This window comes from Nomascus leucogenys, chromosome 5, assembly GCF_006542625.1.
Source record: "Nomascus leucogenys isolate Asia chromosome 5, Asia_NLE_v1, whole genome shotgun sequence".
NCBI classification, from domain to species: domain Eukaryota; kingdom Metazoa; phylum Chordata; class Mammalia; order Primates; family Hylobatidae; genus Nomascus; species Nomascus leucogenys.
This window is the reverse complement of record NC_044385.1, coordinates 127972861-127992412: the sequence shown is the minus strand read 5'-3', so window position 1 is coordinate 127992412 and position 19552 is coordinate 127972861. Positions and strand designations below refer to the sequence as shown.

At 35.5% G+C, this 19552-nt stretch overlaps 2 protein-coding genes across 6 annotated transcripts in view; one reads left to right on the top strand and one right to left on the bottom strand.

The window, feature by feature from the left end:
• FGF14 (fibroblast growth factor 14) overlaps positions 1-12075 on the top strand; it is a 686118-nt gene extending 674043 nt beyond the window's left edge. For all 5 annotated transcript variants that reach the window (XM_003270153.4, XM_030813657.1, XM_030813659.1 and 2 more), the window contains 2 exons: positions 6224-6422; positions 9973-12075. In XM_003270153.4, the coding sequence (XP_003270201.1) occupies positions 6224-6422; positions 9973-10109 (336 nt within the window). In that variant the 3' untranslated portion in view covers positions 10110-12075. The remainder of the gene's footprint in view (positions 1-6223; positions 6423-9972) is intronic.
• Positions 12076-16438: 4363 nt separating this feature from the next.
• ITGBL1 (integrin subunit beta like 1) overlaps positions 16439-19552 on the bottom strand; it is a 265662-nt gene continuing 262548 nt past the window's right edge. The window contains exons 10-11 of the mRNA XM_003270154.2: positions 18312-18425; positions 16439-17322 (exon numbers count right to left, since the gene is read on the bottom strand). Coding sequence (XP_003270202.1) covers positions 17231-17322; positions 18312-18425 — 206 coding nt within the window. The 3' untranslated portion in view covers positions 16439-17230. The remainder of the gene's footprint in view (positions 17323-18311; positions 18426-19552) is intronic.

Sequence of the window (19552 nt, the reverse complement as noted above, 5' to 3'; positions counted from 1 at the left end):
AAGTGGTTAGTGTCAGAACAGTAGCATTAAAGGATACAATTGATTTTAAAACTGTAAAAGATGAAAGAGATTGGGATAAATCTCTGCTGACCTCAGGATAAACTCTAGTAGATCAAATCTCCAAAATGTAGAAAAGGGAAGAAAAAAAATTGAGAATTCACATTAAGTGGATCTGAATATGAGAATTCCCATCTAAAGGTGTGTCTAATTAAGTTGAAGTCTATAAAGAATAATTAAATAACAGCCTTGTTCATGATAACAACATTTGAGTTGCACTTTCAAACTCAATTTATAGTTGTAAATATAACTACAGATTACAACTTAATTTTTAGTTCACAAATTATTTTTCACCTCTCTTATTTGATACTTGAAAGAACCCTTTGTTATTTAATATTATACTCAAAGTAAGAACTTGGACTTGGAGACCTCCTCCTCCTTTAAGTTCAAGCCTCCTCTGAGGAGAGAGACTCCTAAGGAGTGCAGGATAAGGGTCATTATTGAGCTGTTAATGGGAGGGGACTGAATTTTTGGATGACTCTGGAATATAGAGGTTAGTAAAATATTAGTAGCTATTATTTATCATGTATTTATTATGTGCTATTTGCTACTATGTGTCTAATATAGTTTCTCTATTTCCTCTTTTTAAGTTATTTTGGAATTGCCTAGTATTCTAAAAAATGTTATGAATGTGTTCAGAATGCCCCTTTTATAGTTTTCCCTTAAATGGTGGTGGTGGGCAAACTTGAAGACATTAACAAAAACATAATTTTCATTTAGTCTTAGATAACACCAAGGTGACATAGTAACTAAGTGGAGTTGGTGGGCTAATTCCTAATGGAAGCCCGGGCTCGTAACAGAACATACAGGCTTTTCCAAGGATGAAACACTGGTGAAGCTTCTCCTTCAAGTTGTATATGTTTGCATATGTGAAAATATGTGCAATCCAAGTTTAACCTGGGAATGCTTAGCTCCTTAGGAATTTGCTATTGGGTTAATAACTCTTCCCTCAGTTACTTAGGTTGGAAAGTCCTCAAATTTTACCTTAGATCAGGATTGGCAAACTTTTGGCAAAGACCATATAGTAAACATTTTAGGTTTTGTGAGCCATAAAGATCTTTCTCGACCACTCAGCTCTGAAATTTGTAATATGAATGCAGACACAGACAATATATAAACAAAGGAAAGTGCCTGTTTTCCAATGAAACCTTATTTACAAAAACAGGTGAAAATTGTGTTTGGCCTAAGAGCCAGTGTGCCAGACCACTGGATTAGATTCTCGTGTCACTTTCAATTCTGAGGTTATGGTTTTGCCAGATTATCTGAGTTATTCATTCCTCATGAGTTATGGAAGGCGAGCTCCTTCCAACCAGAAGTCTCTCTTTGTACATGCAAATGGCCCATCAGGGTATTTTCCTAAACAAAGGCATTTCCCTCAGAAGAGGAATTCTGCTGCTACTGTTAGGATAATAAGTACACCACAGATGGTGCTTTCATTTCAAAAACAACCACAACGTAAAAAAGATGTAACATTTCTGTTTAATTATTGCATTTTTCTATCCTATGACTTGATGATTGAGTTTGGCAGTGGTGCAAATTAATATTCAAGCTTCTGCTGGAACTCATCTGTTGTTGATTTTGTTGTTGTGGTGGTGATGGCTCTAAACATAGGCAGGAGGCAAGGTGAGAAAAAGATACATCAAACTTATCGATCTCGTTTTGGCAGATTCAAAGAGTTTATATTTAAGCCTAAATTTAAATAAGCATTTTCATATTATCACTGCCAGTTTTAGAGTGTTTCACTGGCACAATAATTGTATTATCCAACTGCATAGAGACTATCAATTAGACTAGGACTGCTTTGAGAAGCAAAGTAGGGCTCCTCTTTCTTTGGTTCTTGCTGCTCTACATTGGAGGTCTCACACTGAAGGCTCACGGGCTTCCCCGTGGCCCCTTGAGCCACTCAAGGTTGAAAAACAAAAACTAAGAAATAGTTGCCAATGTTAAAAGGAGATTATCTGTAGAAACTTACATGTCTTACTTCCTTTGAAAAATCAGATCTTCTGAAGATCTAAGGTTTTTATTTTCACAGGAGAACCATGTGAGGGACAGCTGCTTTTTTAAAAAATCATTGCTTCTACCACTGTCTTCATCTCCTCACCACAGAGGTTGAGTCAGAGGCCATTTATCCTCGTTACGGTGCCATGACCATGCCAGCTTGCCTCACTCCTGTATCTACCTGGTCATTAGAGGTATTTGAGTTTGTGGCCTGTGCTGTGCACATTATCCCTGGAGATCTCATCAATTACAATTATTTCCACCTATTGGACTTTAAGTAGTTCTACCTATTGGACATTTTCAGTGCAATCTGTCTTCCTAAAGCATACTGCAGGATTGAAGCACAAAGTATGACTGTGCAATTACTCTCAAGAGCATTTCTGTTTATGTTGGTCAATGTCACTTTTTTAGGTCCCTTATAAGGAAATACCTTTTGAAAATTCATGCCAAGAAACTTTTCATTTTCAAAAAGGAAAATATTTTCTTTCTTGAATAATTTTTATAACATTATAGTCTTTCTCTTTTTGTCCTGGCTACCAGAAAGTTCAGAAGTCAGTGTGTCATAATCCTGATATTATTTCTCCCCTTACTTTGTGTGTTCTGGTTCTCTATTTGTAATATTAATACTAAGTATTAACGTGAACACACACATACTCATGTTCTACACACAACTTTCAGGTTCATTTTGTGAGAGATTAGGGTTGAAAACATCAGTACAGACATGTTCTTGACTTTTTCGAAACCATCCTCCACACTGACAACAGATTTGTATTTATAACATATGAATCAGGCCATATTATTATTCCGTTGCATATTCAGGAATTCAACATGTCTTTCTCTCACTTATAAGCCATCTAATTTGTTTATTAGAGTTTCCAAGACCCTTTATTACGTTTCTCAAACCTATCTTCCCATCCACAACATTCTCCACTTCTGTCCCACAAAGCCTGTATCTCGGTGATGAACTATTTAGAGTTTTCCAAATGTACCAGGCCATTTCCCACCTCTTGCCTTTCACAATACCATTTATTGCCCCTATAATCACTCTAGTATTTTATAGGTAAGTCACTCATAACAAATATTATATTGTTCTGTCATTTTTCAATGAAATGAATGACTATTATTTATCTTGGTATATTTCATGCTGAACCCAATATTTTGTGTAAAACTGTTTTCACTGACTAATTATGTAGCTGACTTTTGATTTGGTGAGATTTTCACAGAATTGAAATAACTGATCAGGATATATTTTTGACTACCAATAATAAGAAACTTTTAAAGAATAATTATTGAGTGCTCACTGTATACCAAGTTCTCTTCTAAATATGTAATACGCATTTATTCACTCAATCATCTCAACTACCTTATTGCCCTATGATTTTTGTCCTCGTTTTAGAGATGAGGAAACTGAAGCCCAGAGAGATTGAGTAATTTCCCCAAGAACACACAGCTAGTAAGGAGTGGGGTCAGGGTTGAATCCTACTGTCTGCCTCCACAGGTGATGTTTATCTGCTCCATTGCTTCCCATTTACATGTTGAAAGGATATCACTTATGACATCAAATAGCAACTAACCTCAACTTCCATTGATTCTATCGGTTCTATAGGAAATGCTGGGGTTATTTGAGACTTCAATATTGGAGGAATAGATTAAGTTCTCAAAAAGTTTTGAGAAAATGTATCAGACAGTAACATCTTTGAATGTAACATGTGCATTTGTGTGTGCATTAATTATTTAGCCACAAATAAGAGGGCTGAAAATATACCAGTCTCCACTATCGAAAGCAACTGAAGCCAATAGTTCTCAGTTGTGGAAGACAGAATCACGCATCTGTGAAGTCACAGGCACAGCTCACAGAAAGGTGCTGTGGAATTGACTTCTTTGGAGTCCTAGGATGTGAACATTTCATCTGAAAAGATACAGTGTCAGAAGTCCTTAAGGTATCCACTGAGAATAAATTACTTCTTCTACATCAAGCATCTTCTTCGCTTCCATATTCAACATAGTGAATTCAGAATGGAGACAATATATCGCTAAGTTGCAGATGGTGTTGCAAGCACCATTCATGTTTTGGACATTATGGCAGTGATGATCAGAAGAGAATCCTGTGGACCTACATTTCTGGTGTTTGTAGCAAAAGGATGACATCAGTAAGCCAGGTTCTGGGCAGAGCCACCTGAAGCCCAGGAGGCAGAGCCAGGTTCATCTGACTTCCACTAAGTGACCCACTAAGTCGGCTCTTACCATCTCACTCATAGCTGATTTTGAGATAGGTTTTTAACTAGTAAGCAATATGCTTAGATGCCCTGGCCTGTCTCAGTAAAAAGACAAGTGAAATGCCAGTCTAATCCCTTTGTTTTAGAAAGTATAGTTTCAACCAATATATTTATTAGTCTCTTGGGGAGAAGCCAGATTTATAGCATTCCATTTTGTTTTACTCACAATAAATGCATGAACATGCACTGTTTTATCAATCTCTTTTTTCTGGCGCATGGCCTGGACATTGACTCAGTGAGACTCTCATTTATTAGTGAGAAAACTAATAGGAGGATATTTGGAGATGCAGAACTCAGTAGAAAGCTAGAACATTTATTTGGATGGGATCTTATTCTAATCTGAGGTAGCATCATCAGGAAGAAATAAAGATCTACATAAGTTGCTCCAGGAGGGGGCTAAACCTGTCATTTGGCTATTGCGATTTCATCAAATTGATCATTGTAACTGTCATCTTTGTCTTGAAAAGCATCTGCCACTAACAAAGCCTGTTCCCCTTGGAAAACTATTAGCTCTCAGTGAATTAAAGTTACGTAGCACACTGAATAAATTGTCTCCTGCATGAAACAGCATTTGATAATTCACACTTTTATGGGAAATATTGAAAGGAAATTTCTACATGACATGAGGTCACATTCCTAATTACAGTTAGCATAAAGTCAAGCCTTTAATGTTTTAGTTTCTAGCCCCTAAGGAATATTTTTCAGAATGGGTATACAACATTTTTAGAAGAAAAACAAAAGTTATTATTTTCTGCAATAATAAAATCTATTAAAGAAAAATGAAAAGTTTGTGTATATTTTTTACTCCTGTGGTATTTTTAAAAAGATGAAGGACAGTAAGGCTCTATTTTCCATCTATATTTTATATACATATAGAATAGCACAGTGTTGGACCTATTTTAAACTAGTTAAGTGTCTTTCATGGTCTATAACCAGACAGGTTGAACTTCAAATTTATTTTTAATAGAGGGCTATCAAAAATGCATATGTAGATGGTACCTTTATCAATTTTTTTATTAATTTGGCATGGGATTATATTATTATTCATCCCAAAGTAAGAAGTATATAAAAATCATCTGTGAATATTTCTGACATTAATAATAGTTGTAAAGTAGTAAGCTTTGTGCTGCTCATCAGTTAATGTAGACCATGGCATTGAGCATAATAGTATTTAACAAACTGTATGCTTTCCAAAAATGCTGTGTGGTTTTTCAGTTGGAGCAGCTTTTGATGTTTATCTTCAAGAGTTCCAATGGTGCTCAAACCCTTGGAGCCCCATTGAATTATTTTCAGCTCCTGTCACTATGACCAGCTAACACGACACCTAACCTCATCTGGTTATACAACAATAGCTCTAGTGGCTGGCAAGTAAGCCAGCTAATTGTCATGGTTTTAGTTTGAGGTTTCAGTTTGTTCCTTTGTAAGTAAAATGTATCACCCTATGATTTCAGTGATCTGAGGAGCAACTGGCAACTGTAGAGTATTATTTCACTGTTCCTATGGAAACATGTAAAATGGATTATAAAATACCTGAAATGTGTATTTTATTTGGTTCACTTTATTGCGAATATCTGATGCTACTTTAATGCTCCCTTTCTGATTATACTGTGGTTGAATTGTCTTCTGTTTAAGTTAAATCTTTAGTTTGCTCATGTCTTGTTTTCTTATGAGATACTTTTGCTTCTATATATTCTCAATAGTAGCAGGTTCTTCTCAATTTATTGTATATTTTAAAAATGTATAGACAATTATTGTGTGCAGGAAGGGGTATATCCGGTCATCCATGCCAAAGCCCTCTTTCACCATGCTGGGAAACTTTCTAGAGAATGAATAGAATGTACAGTGAAGATCAAGTTCCTTCCTCTAACTTTTGTTTCATTTTCTCTCCACAGGAACTTTTTACCCCTGAATGCAAGTTTAAAGAATCTGTTTTTGAAAATTATTATGTAATCTACTCATCCATGCTGTACAGACAACAGGAATCTGGTAGAGCCTGGTTTTTGGGATTAAATAAGGAAGGGCAAGCTATGAAAGGGAACAGAGTAAAGAAAACCAAACCAGCAGCTCATTTTCTACCCAAGCCATTGGAAGGTGAGTATTATGCATGCATTATTATTACATAGACTTATTACATATTTTATTTTTCAAATTGATACATCTACCATGGCTACAAGAAACCTTCACGAAGTGCTGGAAATGTCATTTATTTTGATCTGGGTGATGGTTGCACAGATGCCTACTTAAGTTATTCATTTAGAATTTGTGCCCCTTATATGCTTTACCGTATTTGTGTATGTATGTGTACCAGGAAACATTTCTTCTCTGCCACCTCCAAAAGCTGAAATCCTCACTGCTACAACCACTCTAACCCTTAGATAATTTAATTAATTTAAAACAATTTTAAATCTGTAATGATACAAATCTGTGATGATAAGTATATTAGAAAAAGATAATAAGTATATTAGAAAAAATAAGTTTTGAGTGTGGAATCAAAAGTATTTTCCATTTTGATATTACCTAGGTGAAAGTAATTACCTACTTGTCAATTATTATAATTACAGAAAATTAAGAGATAATAGCTTGACTCTGAAAGAACTTGCTGATGTTACACATCTGCTTTCAAATTGTGTAATTCTTCACTGTATACAGTTGTAGCATTGCTTCTTTTACTAAAATAATTTATCCACATTCATTTGTGTGCAGGAAGGGGTATATCCAGTCATCCATGCCTGATGAATGGAAACTTCACATTTACTTCAATCAGATACCCAAAGAGCAGGCTACAAAGTTTTTTTAATTAATCAACAACATCTGCACCTCTCTCATTAATGATTCTGCCAAAAGTGTCATTTACTTTTATCTATGTAACATTTGAGAATTACAAAAATATTTGATTTTAGGCTATTCACATGTGTTTCTATTCACGTTCTTTTGTTTACTTTTTTGCAGAAGATCAGATCTACAATAACTCAGTAAATATTTTAAGCTAGCTTGGACAGCTCAATTTTCTTTTTGTGTTTTATTCCTACAGGAAAGGCTTAGCCATCAAGAGAAAATGCATATTGTTTTCATAATGCTATATTGAAATAAGATAATTTAAAAATTTGAACAGTCAATTCTTCATCATCTATGAGTATATAATTTCCAGTTTGCCTAAATTCAGAAAAATCACTCTTGTTGGCTGATACTACTTCTATAATTTCAGTGATGTTGACTTAGTTTCACTCTTAATTATATTTTTCTGTAGAACAATTTATTGAAACCCAAACAGTTAGCCACCAGGGCCTATGTAGGAAAAGACAGATTATTCCAGAGTCTGTAATATGAGTGAATTATTCTCAGTATATGGTGGATCATAAGGATGATTAGAGTAGAAAGAAGTTAGAGGATTTCCCTGTTCCTCCCAAAAAACACATCCATGATACACTTTCGTTGTTTTAAATAAATTTTGATAACATTGGACTTACCAATATTTAAATGCAAATTAAAAATTAAAAAATAAGCCCACAGAAGCTCTAACAAGACCATGGTTTATTTGCCACCGTGCTTTATCTCTTTTCACTCATTTTATGTTTTGTAAATAGCTAAGAATTGACTAGATTTTTAGAACCTTACCCTTTAGCTGCATAAATGTAACAAAACGCAAAAGGGCTGTTATGTCATTTAACCGAGGTAAAATTTGGGAACCAGTTATTTTGTATATCCCGTAGAAAATATCAGAGACAATAATGATGTGGTATAGAATGATACTTGGTATTTCACTCATGTATTTGTTATGTGTATATGAGTGTTTTGTGTGTATATATACACATATATATATGAGAAAGAAACAATCGTTATGTTTTCAAAAAATTAGCAGAAGTACTCTAAAAACAGTTAAGGGGGTAAGTACTAAAACGACAGAGGTTATCACATTGTTTACTTGATAGAGGAAAATTAATTTCAAACTTTCAAAACCCATACCGAATATAAATTATATTATTGGAAATGTTAGGACAAATTAAGTACCTGGTTAATTATTGGTACTCTAGGGCATTCATATCTTTGTTATAAATAAATAATATATATATTTATACTTTAAGTTCTAAGGTTCATGTGCACAACGTACAGGTTTGTTACATATGTATACATGTGCCATGTTGGTGCGCTGCACCCAGTAACTCGTCATTTAGCATGAGGTATATCTCCTAATGCTATCCCTCCCCCCACCCCACAACAGGCCCCGGTGTGTGATGTTCCCCTTCCTGTGTCCAAGTGTTCTCATTGTTCAATTCCCACCTATGAGTGAGAACACGTGGTGTTTGGTTTTTTTGTCCTTGCAATAGTTTGTTGAGAATGATGGCTTCCAGCTTCATCCATGTCCATGAACTCATCACTTTTTATGGCTGCATAATTTTCTTAATCCAGTCTATCATTGTTGGACAATACAACTTCACTACATAGAAAATCAAGGTCAATGCTTCATGCTTTTGTCTGCTAATTTAATTAGTAGTAGGAGCGAGGGACTGGAATGTGCTTTCAGGATACCCATTAGTTCCTTTTAGCAAGTAATTTAATAATAGAAACCTTATGTACATTTGCACTTTCAAGTATGTGTGCTGATGAAAACTCACATGATGCATTGATACTAAAGGCCACATTCTACCCCCTTGAACATAGGGAATGCATATGGTAGTTCATCTTAACTAAACCTAAGGGCTCTTCATAAAATACATTAAATTTTCAAAAACCTAAAAAGCAGTTTGGGCAGCTCCAATGCACTTGTATTTCTGATGGCAGATGACTTTAATCCCTAGTTTTCCCCAAGCATCAGTCACTCTGATGTGTCCTTTCTCAGGACTTCCAGAAATCATTTTCTAAAAAGCCACGTGAACTACTGTGATTATGCCACCAGACACTATTTAGATAAATCCTCAGAGTTTATTCAGGTAGTTTCAGTTGCTGTCTTGCCATTCTGTTTCTGCCCTTGTATCATGTCAATTATTAGATTTTTAATAACGTAGCAGAAAATGAGGAGTTGCCTTCTGCTGCCCAAGGGTCTTTTTCCATGATTGTAGGAAATGAACATTGAAATGATAATCTCCTGAAGGCTCTGGCTTATGGGAAGAGAGTTATTTGTTATTATCTTGTGTAGCTTTGAAGTTGACACTAGTATGACTATGTTGATTGAGAGAAAGTAATTTAATGTTCTAGGATGTAAATACCGCAGCTCACAAAGATTGATTGAAGTGAATGAGAAGTTCAAGTGTTGATATTAGTGTGCAGTGGAAGGGAAGTCTGAGTTTTCTTTTTTTGAGAATTAAGTTAAATGCCTGTCATTCTCCTATAGAGTGTGTGTGTTTTACATCAAGGACCCACAGAGAGGCCATAGCTCCCATTTAAACCTTCTGTCCTAGACAAAAATCCATGCACACTCATGTACATATTTTAAGTATACAGACCAGAGAATGTGAAGGGAGTAATGTTCTCTGTGGGCTGGAAATGATTGCTTTACAACAGGAATTCCTTCTCAATGGAATTGCTTTACTTCAGGGAAAACAGAAATGGGCAAACTGCAGTGGTCTATGCATGTATGGATGGACCATTCTCACACCTAACCAAGCAATGTTTGCTTTTCCTCCTCCTTTCTTCCCATCACTAGTTGCCATGTACCGAGAACCATCTTTGCATGATGTTGGGGAAACGGTCCCGAAGCCTGGGGTGACGCCAAGTAAAAGCACAAGTGCGTCTGCAATAATGAATGGAGGCAAACCAGTCAACAAGAGTAAGACAACATAGCCAGATCCTCACAGGTGTTGTGACTTATTCGTCCTGAGCACAGTTGAGTGATTTATCCTCACCAGACATTCCTGCTCCGTGGCTGAAGAGCAGCAGGAAGTAAGCTAATGCTTATTCTTTGCTGTCTCCGAACTTCTCTTGCAAGTGGATAAATCTCAACCTGTTGTGCCCCCCACAACAAGAAGACACCTGGATAACCAGCTAAACTCAGACCATGGAATGCCCTACCAGATATGGAATGCCTTTTTAATATCTTTTCTGTGACTGTGACACTTCATGTGAATGACATACTTCACAAGTACACTCGATACCTTGCCTGCTGACAGCTACCCATAATCCTTTTTGAGTCCTGTTTCAGCGAAATCTATGTGTTTAAGTTCAATTTTGTAGCACACAAATAATATTGAGTAATTTCTAGTTAGACGCTGTAAACCTGTGCTATTATGGATTTCTCTTCTTCCCATTTTTACAGGGCTGCTCGCTCCACTGTCTGTGACTTTTGCAGGGATTTTGTTCCTCTAAATCTTAAATGTTGCAGTTGGCTTAGGTCGGAGAGCAATCAGGGAATCAGGAAGCCTTCTAAACCTATTATTACAAATTGCATCTATAAAGATTAAGATTGTTGTCTCTGGCTCACACTATCGATTAAACACACATATACGCTCTGTCCAGTAGCAGATACTGTGCTCCCAAGGTCGGTATTGCCTGGGTGGGAAATGGCTCAAACACAATCCAGGGAAGCTCTCTATGATATGTGTTTGACATCCCCCTCTAGTTTCTTTGTGTGTGTGTGTTTTATACATATCACAAGCTTACTGGTAATGGTAACATTTGCCTTGCCCAGCGAGCAAGACCCACTGGTTTTTGAGAAAGTGGGTCCAAAGATTTCTGTAGGCCTTGTAGGCCTGATTAAGGTTCATTTTTCATCTATTAATTCTCATTATTTGGAAAAAAAAAAAAGGAAAATAATTACAACCTACCAGAATTGCGCTACCTAAATCCATTTCAGATATACTCCGTCCTGTTTTTAATGAACCAAACTTAACGCCATCCCCGTTTCTGGCTGCGTTCCCCTCATACTCAGCAGAGCATGGGCAAGACGGCTGTTGTGTTCTTTCCTGCAGCAGCAATGCAAACGTTAGTTATAAATTAGACTTTAATATTTTTGGTGTTTAATGACAAGTTTTTAAACTGGACATATTAGGAAAAATATTTTTTTTAGCTCAGCATGCTGAGTCCGGTACTGTGTATTTCACCAGTACATGCCTCTAACTCACTCAGCATTTGGGGCTCATGTTGCCCAGTGGCTGGGTTAGAGGTGCCTTGCCATGATCTCAGAATACAGTCTGTTGAATTATCCTAGATGAAAATAAAGGCAAACCAACACATTCATCCATCAGGATTTTGCTCCATTCCATTTATTTTCTTTTGTTTTATTTTGCATTCTTAATTTATTTCCTTTTTAATTTAATACTGTTTGAACTCTGAGCTTAGGGAAGACAACTACCAAGAAAGGCCAGGAACAGTTGACTACACAGTGAAGATTCCATGCAAAATGTTCAATATTGGATCTAAAGGGGTTCAAAATGTTTCATACTAAACTGTTTGGGAATATATTTGTTAACTCTGTGTACACCTAATAAAATTCAATGTTTTCTTCTCAGAAGAGTTGAGTTGAGACCAAACTGAACCTCATTTATTGAAAATTATATGTCGGATCAATGTACTGGCCTCTTGTTGTTCTTTCTATGTGGGAGGATGACCCAGTCATCATTTTCCCCATCTGCACTGTACTTATTGGGAAATTATTTTGTCACTGCTTTCATAAATCTTCATGACAGCCCTTGCCCAGCATTAAAAAATTCTGGCCTGCTTAGCTGATTAAAGGTTTAGTATAAATTTAACTGTTTATGCTTATTTCATTTTCATATTGGATTCTACTTGAATAAATAAAAAGTTAGCAGAACGTTTGAGTAGATTTATTGTCAATGATGCTAAATTACAAATCTAACAAAATGACTCCTTTGGTCATTTTTGATTTGGTGTTATGTCATCTTGAAACCTATTTTTAACAGGATCAGTTAAAATATATTAGATAACTTCTATTAACCAATTATTTTCAGAAAACATATATCCCATAATATGTGGCCAACTATGAGTAATTAACTTGCAATCCAATCAAATGGGCTTATAGACACTACTTACAGCAACACTTCACACACACACACACACACACACACACACACACACACACACAGCAAACACTCCCATCTATTTGCTATGGATAATCAGCCCTACTTGCTGGTTTCTTTTTCACCTTCAAGTCTGTTTATTGGTTTAAATTAAGACAAGATTTATTTTTGTAAATGACTGAGATTTATGTAAATGTGTATCTGTTGTGTTTTATATAGGGGGTGTCTATAAGGGCATTTATCCCTATGAAGGATGTCAAATACTTCTAATATATGTTTAGACATATTGCAGAGGGGTCCTTGTTATTTGTAATTGAGTTAGGTCATTTACTTTATGTCTGGTCTCACCTGTTGCATGGGAAGAGGACAGCACTGACGAGCTGCATGTAGTAGGTACCTGTGTATCAAGAACTGTTGGTATGTATTGCTAATTTGCATACAAAGAGTTTGTCTGCATTGTACAGTTTCTGTGTTTAATATCATTTGTTGTATTCACAAATACAACGTATTGAATAAAATATTTATATGAAGGCATATTAAAAAACATCAAACAACTTTATGTAACAAAATGGCATTGCATTACCCACCAATATAGAGAAATGTCATGTAAATAAGTTGGTAAACCCAATTTTCCCCTTTACCATGCCAAAGAAAATTTTAGCTCTTTGATGATACCTCTCTTGCTATTTGTTTGGGATAAGACTTCTTCACCATTTTTTTCCCCTCAGAAATTAAGTTTGCTGTTATTAAGTAAGTGCAATCTGTCACTACTGATGTTCCGTATAGTAAATCTGATGGAATTCATTTGTATTTAAAGACCGTGTGTTTTGTACCTCCATGTGCATATGTCCATTGTATCAAGTCTCTATAATACTCCAGTCCTTCTGCATGCATATCTGGTGTGGGAGGGTTATTTCTACTGATTTGTTATAGTAGCTGATTGCTTTGCCAGTCCCTCAACAATGCTCAGAAAAGTTGTTTTGGTATTTCAAGTGACAACATTTTTGTTTTCTAATATAAGATTGCTTTTTAAAACATTTTGCTACCCCTTCACTTTACTTGGAAAAATTAGAGAAGACATGAAAATTCTCCACCCTATGTAAAGAGCAAAATGAACATCATCATTTCATTCCAAATCCTGAAGAATTTGGAGATTCTTGCTCTAAATGTTTGCTTGTCCTGAATGTTTTTGGGTACGAGTGGCTTAAAGAGATCCACAATGGGTCCAAAGGACTCCTGCTCCAGTTCTTCTAATAAATAGTTTGCCTCTTGAGGAGCAAGCAGAAGTTCTTTATCATACTTAGCCACTTGCTTAATTAATGCTTTAAGCACTAAAAGTTATTTTTATCAGGATGAACAATATCAGATTTGGTTGTCTTTAAAAGCAAAAACCAAAAACTTCTTTAAGTTAGACACATCATTTAAAATTATCTCCCTAATATTGTGGATCATCATTAATATTTGATACACATTCAAGAAGAGACCACCACATTGACTAACACCCAATTGAGAAGAAGATGAAAATAATTGAAATTTTTTTTTTCCATTTTAATTCAGAACAAGGCTATATCAAGGGAAAGCGATTGGGCTAAATCCTCAATTTTTTTTTTCCCAAAATGCAGGCATATCAAAATCCAGGATGTACATTGTCTTACTTTGAGTGAAATAGTAGTCATAGCTTAGGTTTCTTAGCCTACAATGTGACACATAGGGCCTGTTGACTCTCTTGAATACAGAGTAGGGTTTCAAAGTGTTGACAGTTGAGTCTGCAAACTAAGGCTGAGTTTTATTTTAGTTTTTTTTTAGTTTTTTTTTTTTTTTCCTGGTTTTCACTAAGTCTAATTCCAATGTCTACTGGCAGAGATTGTATTTGCATTTGAGGTGGTGGAGGGCAGTACTTCCAAAGTGCTGTTGGAATCCAGATAAACTCAAGGAGCCCAGAAAGACAACGGGTATAATGTCTCTCCTCTTACGGCTTAGCACTTTAGTTGACTTTTTTGAAAAAGTCCTTGGGTGGAATACCTCAGTGATTATTTGCCAAACAAGCAGGGTTAGTGCCAACACCTTCTCTAAACTTGTTGCAGCCCTTCCAATTGACATTAATCCCACTGCAACTTCCTAAAAACAGGAACGAGCCAATGAGATTTGCTTATTTTCTCTCACCCATTGCAAGTTTGTTCTTGCCCTGCTTGTTTTTTTAGAGGGAGTTTCTATCGTAGAGTTGAAAATCACATTTAAGAAGGAAAGAGTTTATGTCTTTACATGTAACTATTTTATTTTTTCCAATCTAAATTCAATCACTTCTTAATAGATATATTGGTGTTTGCACTGCTGGCATCAAAACCACACACACACACACACACACACACACAAACATAGTGGACAGAAATAAGTAAAAATAAAATATTTCTGTTTTCAAAGAAAAAGCATTCCTTAGAGTTTAGGTACCGTGTAACTTACGCTATAATACAGTTCCGGTACTATGGTTTCTAACTAAATGAACACTAGAACGGAGCTGACTATAGTTTCATCTTTGTCCAAAATTTTAGATGAATCACACTTTGAACTTTATGGTATGATAATTTCTCCAATATCTAAATTCTTTTTCTGAGAAAACAAATGCTGAGGACATTTTTGACACTCTTCATACATGAGACTATGACAAAGAGCAGAACTTTTGTTGTAGCTGTTGTTAATAAAAAGGATAATAACATACAGAGGATTATAAGAAAAATAAGACATACCTGAGGTTTTGTGATGAGCTATAGAGAATCAAGGGCAGTTCCGGTGGAGCTGAGGCTGACAAAGTACCGCCCAGCTGCCAGCCAAATTCACCCTTAATTTGTTTTTGTATGGCCTGGGAGCTCAGAAGGAATTTTTATTTTTTTTTTACAGCTTTAAAGTATTAAACAGAAACCAACAAAGAAGAATATGAGACAGGGACGTACGTGGTCCATAAAGTTTAACTTTCTGATCCTTAATAGGAGGATAAGCGCCGTGACAGATAAATCCAAAGGTCATTTGTATTACGATGGCTAGATAATGTAATGAATTCCAATGTCTGTGCATCAGCAAATACGTCATCAAAATTGCTACAAAACAATAATAATAGGTTGTTTGCAGCTTAAAATGTTTAGGTAATGAAGAGGAAAGACTATAACCTACATTATTTATTGACTACTTATATTTCCCTCATTTTATGAAAGAGATATCAATTTACATACTCAGTAATAGAACAACAACATGGTTGCACTCCTTAATCTCAGGATAGAGATAACAATTTTTATAAATCTATTATGAGAACATTGTTAGTACTATAAAAATCAGCATCAGTTAAATGTTCTCTTAAAATAATTTTCAATATTAAATTTTTAAGTAACTCAGTGGATGCATATTTTCCTTATTTCTGGAAATATGACTTACAAAGTTTAAGCCATGACTCTAGAATATTTACATCATTAAAATAAAATTTCCAAGTAAAAATTTTCATCTTAAAGTAATATGGAAATGATTTTGCTACGTTATTCTAGGATTTTACGTAATAATTCACCTTTAGAAAAAAAGTGGTTTTTTTAGCTCTAAATAATTAAAGGTTGCCTAATGTGTATAAGTAGATTTACCTGTAAATATGTAAGGGAAGTCCCAATTATTGTACACTTTCATAATTCAATGTGAATTTCATACAAAGCAAAGTTTCACCATTAAGAAAAATAAACATTTTGTTCCTATCACTGAGTGAATATTTGTAATTTATATTTAAGCCATTTCTAGATTTTTTTTTTTTTTGGTCCTTTGTGAGCTTCTGAGATCGGTACCATTTTATCACAGTATTTCTCTTCTTGACTTCTTTGCATTGACCCCAGGTTTCCAGTAAGTAAGGTATCCTTAGAAAAAAGAAAGTATTTTAAGGGAAATGGATGCATACTTCAGGCCCATTTTATATGTAACTCAATATTGTCTTTTTAAAAGGCCACATTACCATGGAATAAAATAAAAAAATCAGATTTCTTGTACACATAACCCCTGCCCAGTTTTAAAAATGTGATCCCTTATTTCTAGAAACCTAAAATAGATATCCCTAAATAACAATTCATTTTTAAATAAATTATCAGTAGGTAAATATATACTGACACAGAGTATAAACAACTTCTGTCACTATTTATTTAAAATGTTAAATTGTACATTTTTCATAATTTCTTTAAGAGAATCTTTTTTGGTGAGTTTAAAGTGAGAGTAGACAAATAACTTAGTGGCTAAATGATTTGATGTCAAATGACTTAATGACCAGGTTTTGCCCTTGATCCAGCCCCAATCTGATATTCTACCTCCTGTGTATTTGTCTTCATTGTCCCCATGTTAAAATGTTGACTGATATGGAATTCTGGAAAAATCTGATCGATTGATTAATGTGAATATGCATGTTTTCCTTAGATTCTAATATGATCTTTCATGTGTAAGAATGTGGATTTCTAATAGCCATGTAACTCGATGTTTCTCAATTTGGGCCCTATTGACATTTGGGGCTGGATAATTCCTTGTTTGGGGGCTGTCCTGTACACTGCAGGATGCTGAGCAGTATCCCTGGTCTCTACCCACCAAATGCCTACAGCATACCTTCCCACCCCACCCAGTGTGACAATCAAAATTGTCTGTAGATGCTGCCAAATGTCTTTTGGGTGGAAAAATTGCTCTCGTCAGGAACCACTTGTGTTAATTATGGAAGAAACATTTTTTTCTAGGCTTATTTGCATCTGAATTTGCATAACTCATTTCTAATAGGTACTCGGATTTCATGCGTAATTCAGAAATAGAAAAACATACAATGGTCTTTTTAACCTGTCCTAGTGGTGAATATACATGGTTTCCTTTGCATTTATATGTTCTAATGGCCTAGAAAAAATAAGAATCCAGACCTCTCTCATGTAATTGTTAAGGATATTCTGAGCCAAGCCAGATTTCACATGCATTTCCATTCCATCCATCCCAGCATTCACAGTTTCCACAGCTACATATTCCATTCCCTGCAATAAAATACACATGGGTATCATGATTATGATCAAAATGTGCCAAATTTAAACATGCTATTATAAATCACAAGTGTCCACAATGAAATCATTTCATTCATCCTTGGTAGATTTTCTTATTGTGCAATGATGTTATCACATCTTATTAAACAGCTGTGAGACATCTTTCAAACAATTAGTGGCATTTATTTTGTGCCACCCTTTACCGATCAGATAGTAACCATCCTGTATCACTCCAGCTAGGCTTTTAGGCGAATTTTGTTTTCCCTTAGAGAGCGACTTATGTCTGACTTATGAATAAATACTGAAAAACATAAAGCTCTTTGACATAACATGAGGCAGGCCAAGTAATCAGTGAAGAGAGTCCTATGTAGTAACGATGGGCAGAAAGCAAAGGTCTAACTTAATGACACACAAAGAGTCATCTTTTACCTTCAACTAGAGCTGAGGAGGACAAGTATACATGTCTCTGTTTCCTCGTAACTTGGCTAAACACGTGAATTCATAAACAATTATGAGGACTCAATAAATTAGGATAGCAGTGGCTATGACACGGCTGAGCCCTCTTTATACCTCTCCCCCATACACACATCCAGTTCCCTAAAAGCAACCAACACGTCAACTAGTGGTACCCAGATTCTGTTTAAAAGAAATTCCATTCCCTATACCATGTTCACAGTAAAATGGTTGCCAAGAAAATTCTTTTCTGTGTTCAATATAAAACTGCATACATCTGAGTTTGAGGGGGAGGTTACTTCGTGGAAGTATCCCAAATAATCACAAAATTTAGCTTCATTTTCTTGTATTCTTCTATGCCCAGGAATAATGTGAGGGCTTTTTCCCAAACGCCTACTTCGCCTTTGGTAGATATTTCACATTCACAGTTGGCCCTGTTGGTCCGGCCACCTAAAGCATTGCATGACGAGTGTCTCTTGGCTCTATAACAAACTGTGGCATACAGCAATTAGAAAAGGTTAATACCGCACCTGTACAAATGAGACCATCATGTTTGTCGCAGTCTCTGTCATCACAGTCACAGAATTCCCCAGAAATATACCATTCTTCAGCAGAACAAATGCACTTCCCACAATGACAAGAACCTGAAATTACAAAGGCTATTACTCACCATCACCTTATAACTAAAGGTTTCCATCTCAAATAGAATATCATTGACACACTGACAACAGGCTTCTAATAACCCATCATCCAAAGGTAAAAGTTTATTGAATGGCTGGTTTCTCAGAGGGGAGCTTTACTTACTGTAATTCATAAAGGTCACCCAGGAAAGCCTTCATTATGGATCTAGACAGTTGCAATTAGCCTTGAGCAAATGTCCCATGGCCCAGTCTGGTTGAAATGTCAATGAGAGCAGGATGGGGTTGATTCTTACAGATGGTCTTCCAAAAAAGTATTCAAAAACAGATTTTTTCCCCCTGAATTGAATCATGTTTTTAAAGTGTCTGTTCTTTAAAGGAAATGAATAGGGAATTGTATTAAATTAGGTTGCATTTCTAATTAAAACAACTACTAAATTATTGTGCTTATAATTTTGGATTTTCGTTTACATGATTTTCTTGGAGTAGGAGCACACCTGCATATTGGGTGGCTAATTAAAGTGCAAAAAATGCATACAATCACTCAGTATATTTGCCTTGTGAGACTCACCCTCAGGACTCTCTGTCATAATCTAGGATAGCTCAAATTACTCCCAAAGTTCATCTTTTATGAGGCTCTGGATTCAACTCTTTTTCCCTCCACTTCACCCATTTCTCCTACCTAATTAAAAAACTTCCTCTTTGGTTATTTAAAATATCTTTACTTACTGAGTAAAAATTTTATTAATGATATATATAAAATAAAAGAAAATAAATGAGATGATGAACGGTATCCAAGACAGAAGTAAGTTCTTTCAGTCTAAACAGCTTTCCATGACAGGCTAAAAACCCTTACATGGAAAAACTGTCTCAAGCACAGCAGGAAAGACTTTACAATGAAAAAGAAACAAACAAAAAGGACTTCCTTTTCCTTCTGTTTCCTTGGGTTGGTTGTTCTTTGCAAACATGACTTCCCTTTACTAAAAGCTGGCTGTCAGTATTTTTTTTGAGTCAAAAGTCACGTTGAAAGAATGTGCAGTTGAAAAAAGTATTTTGACATATTTAACAAAACTGTAGAATTGGTAAGTTCAAAATATATTGAAAAGGGGCAAGAATCATTAGTGCTTCTTTTA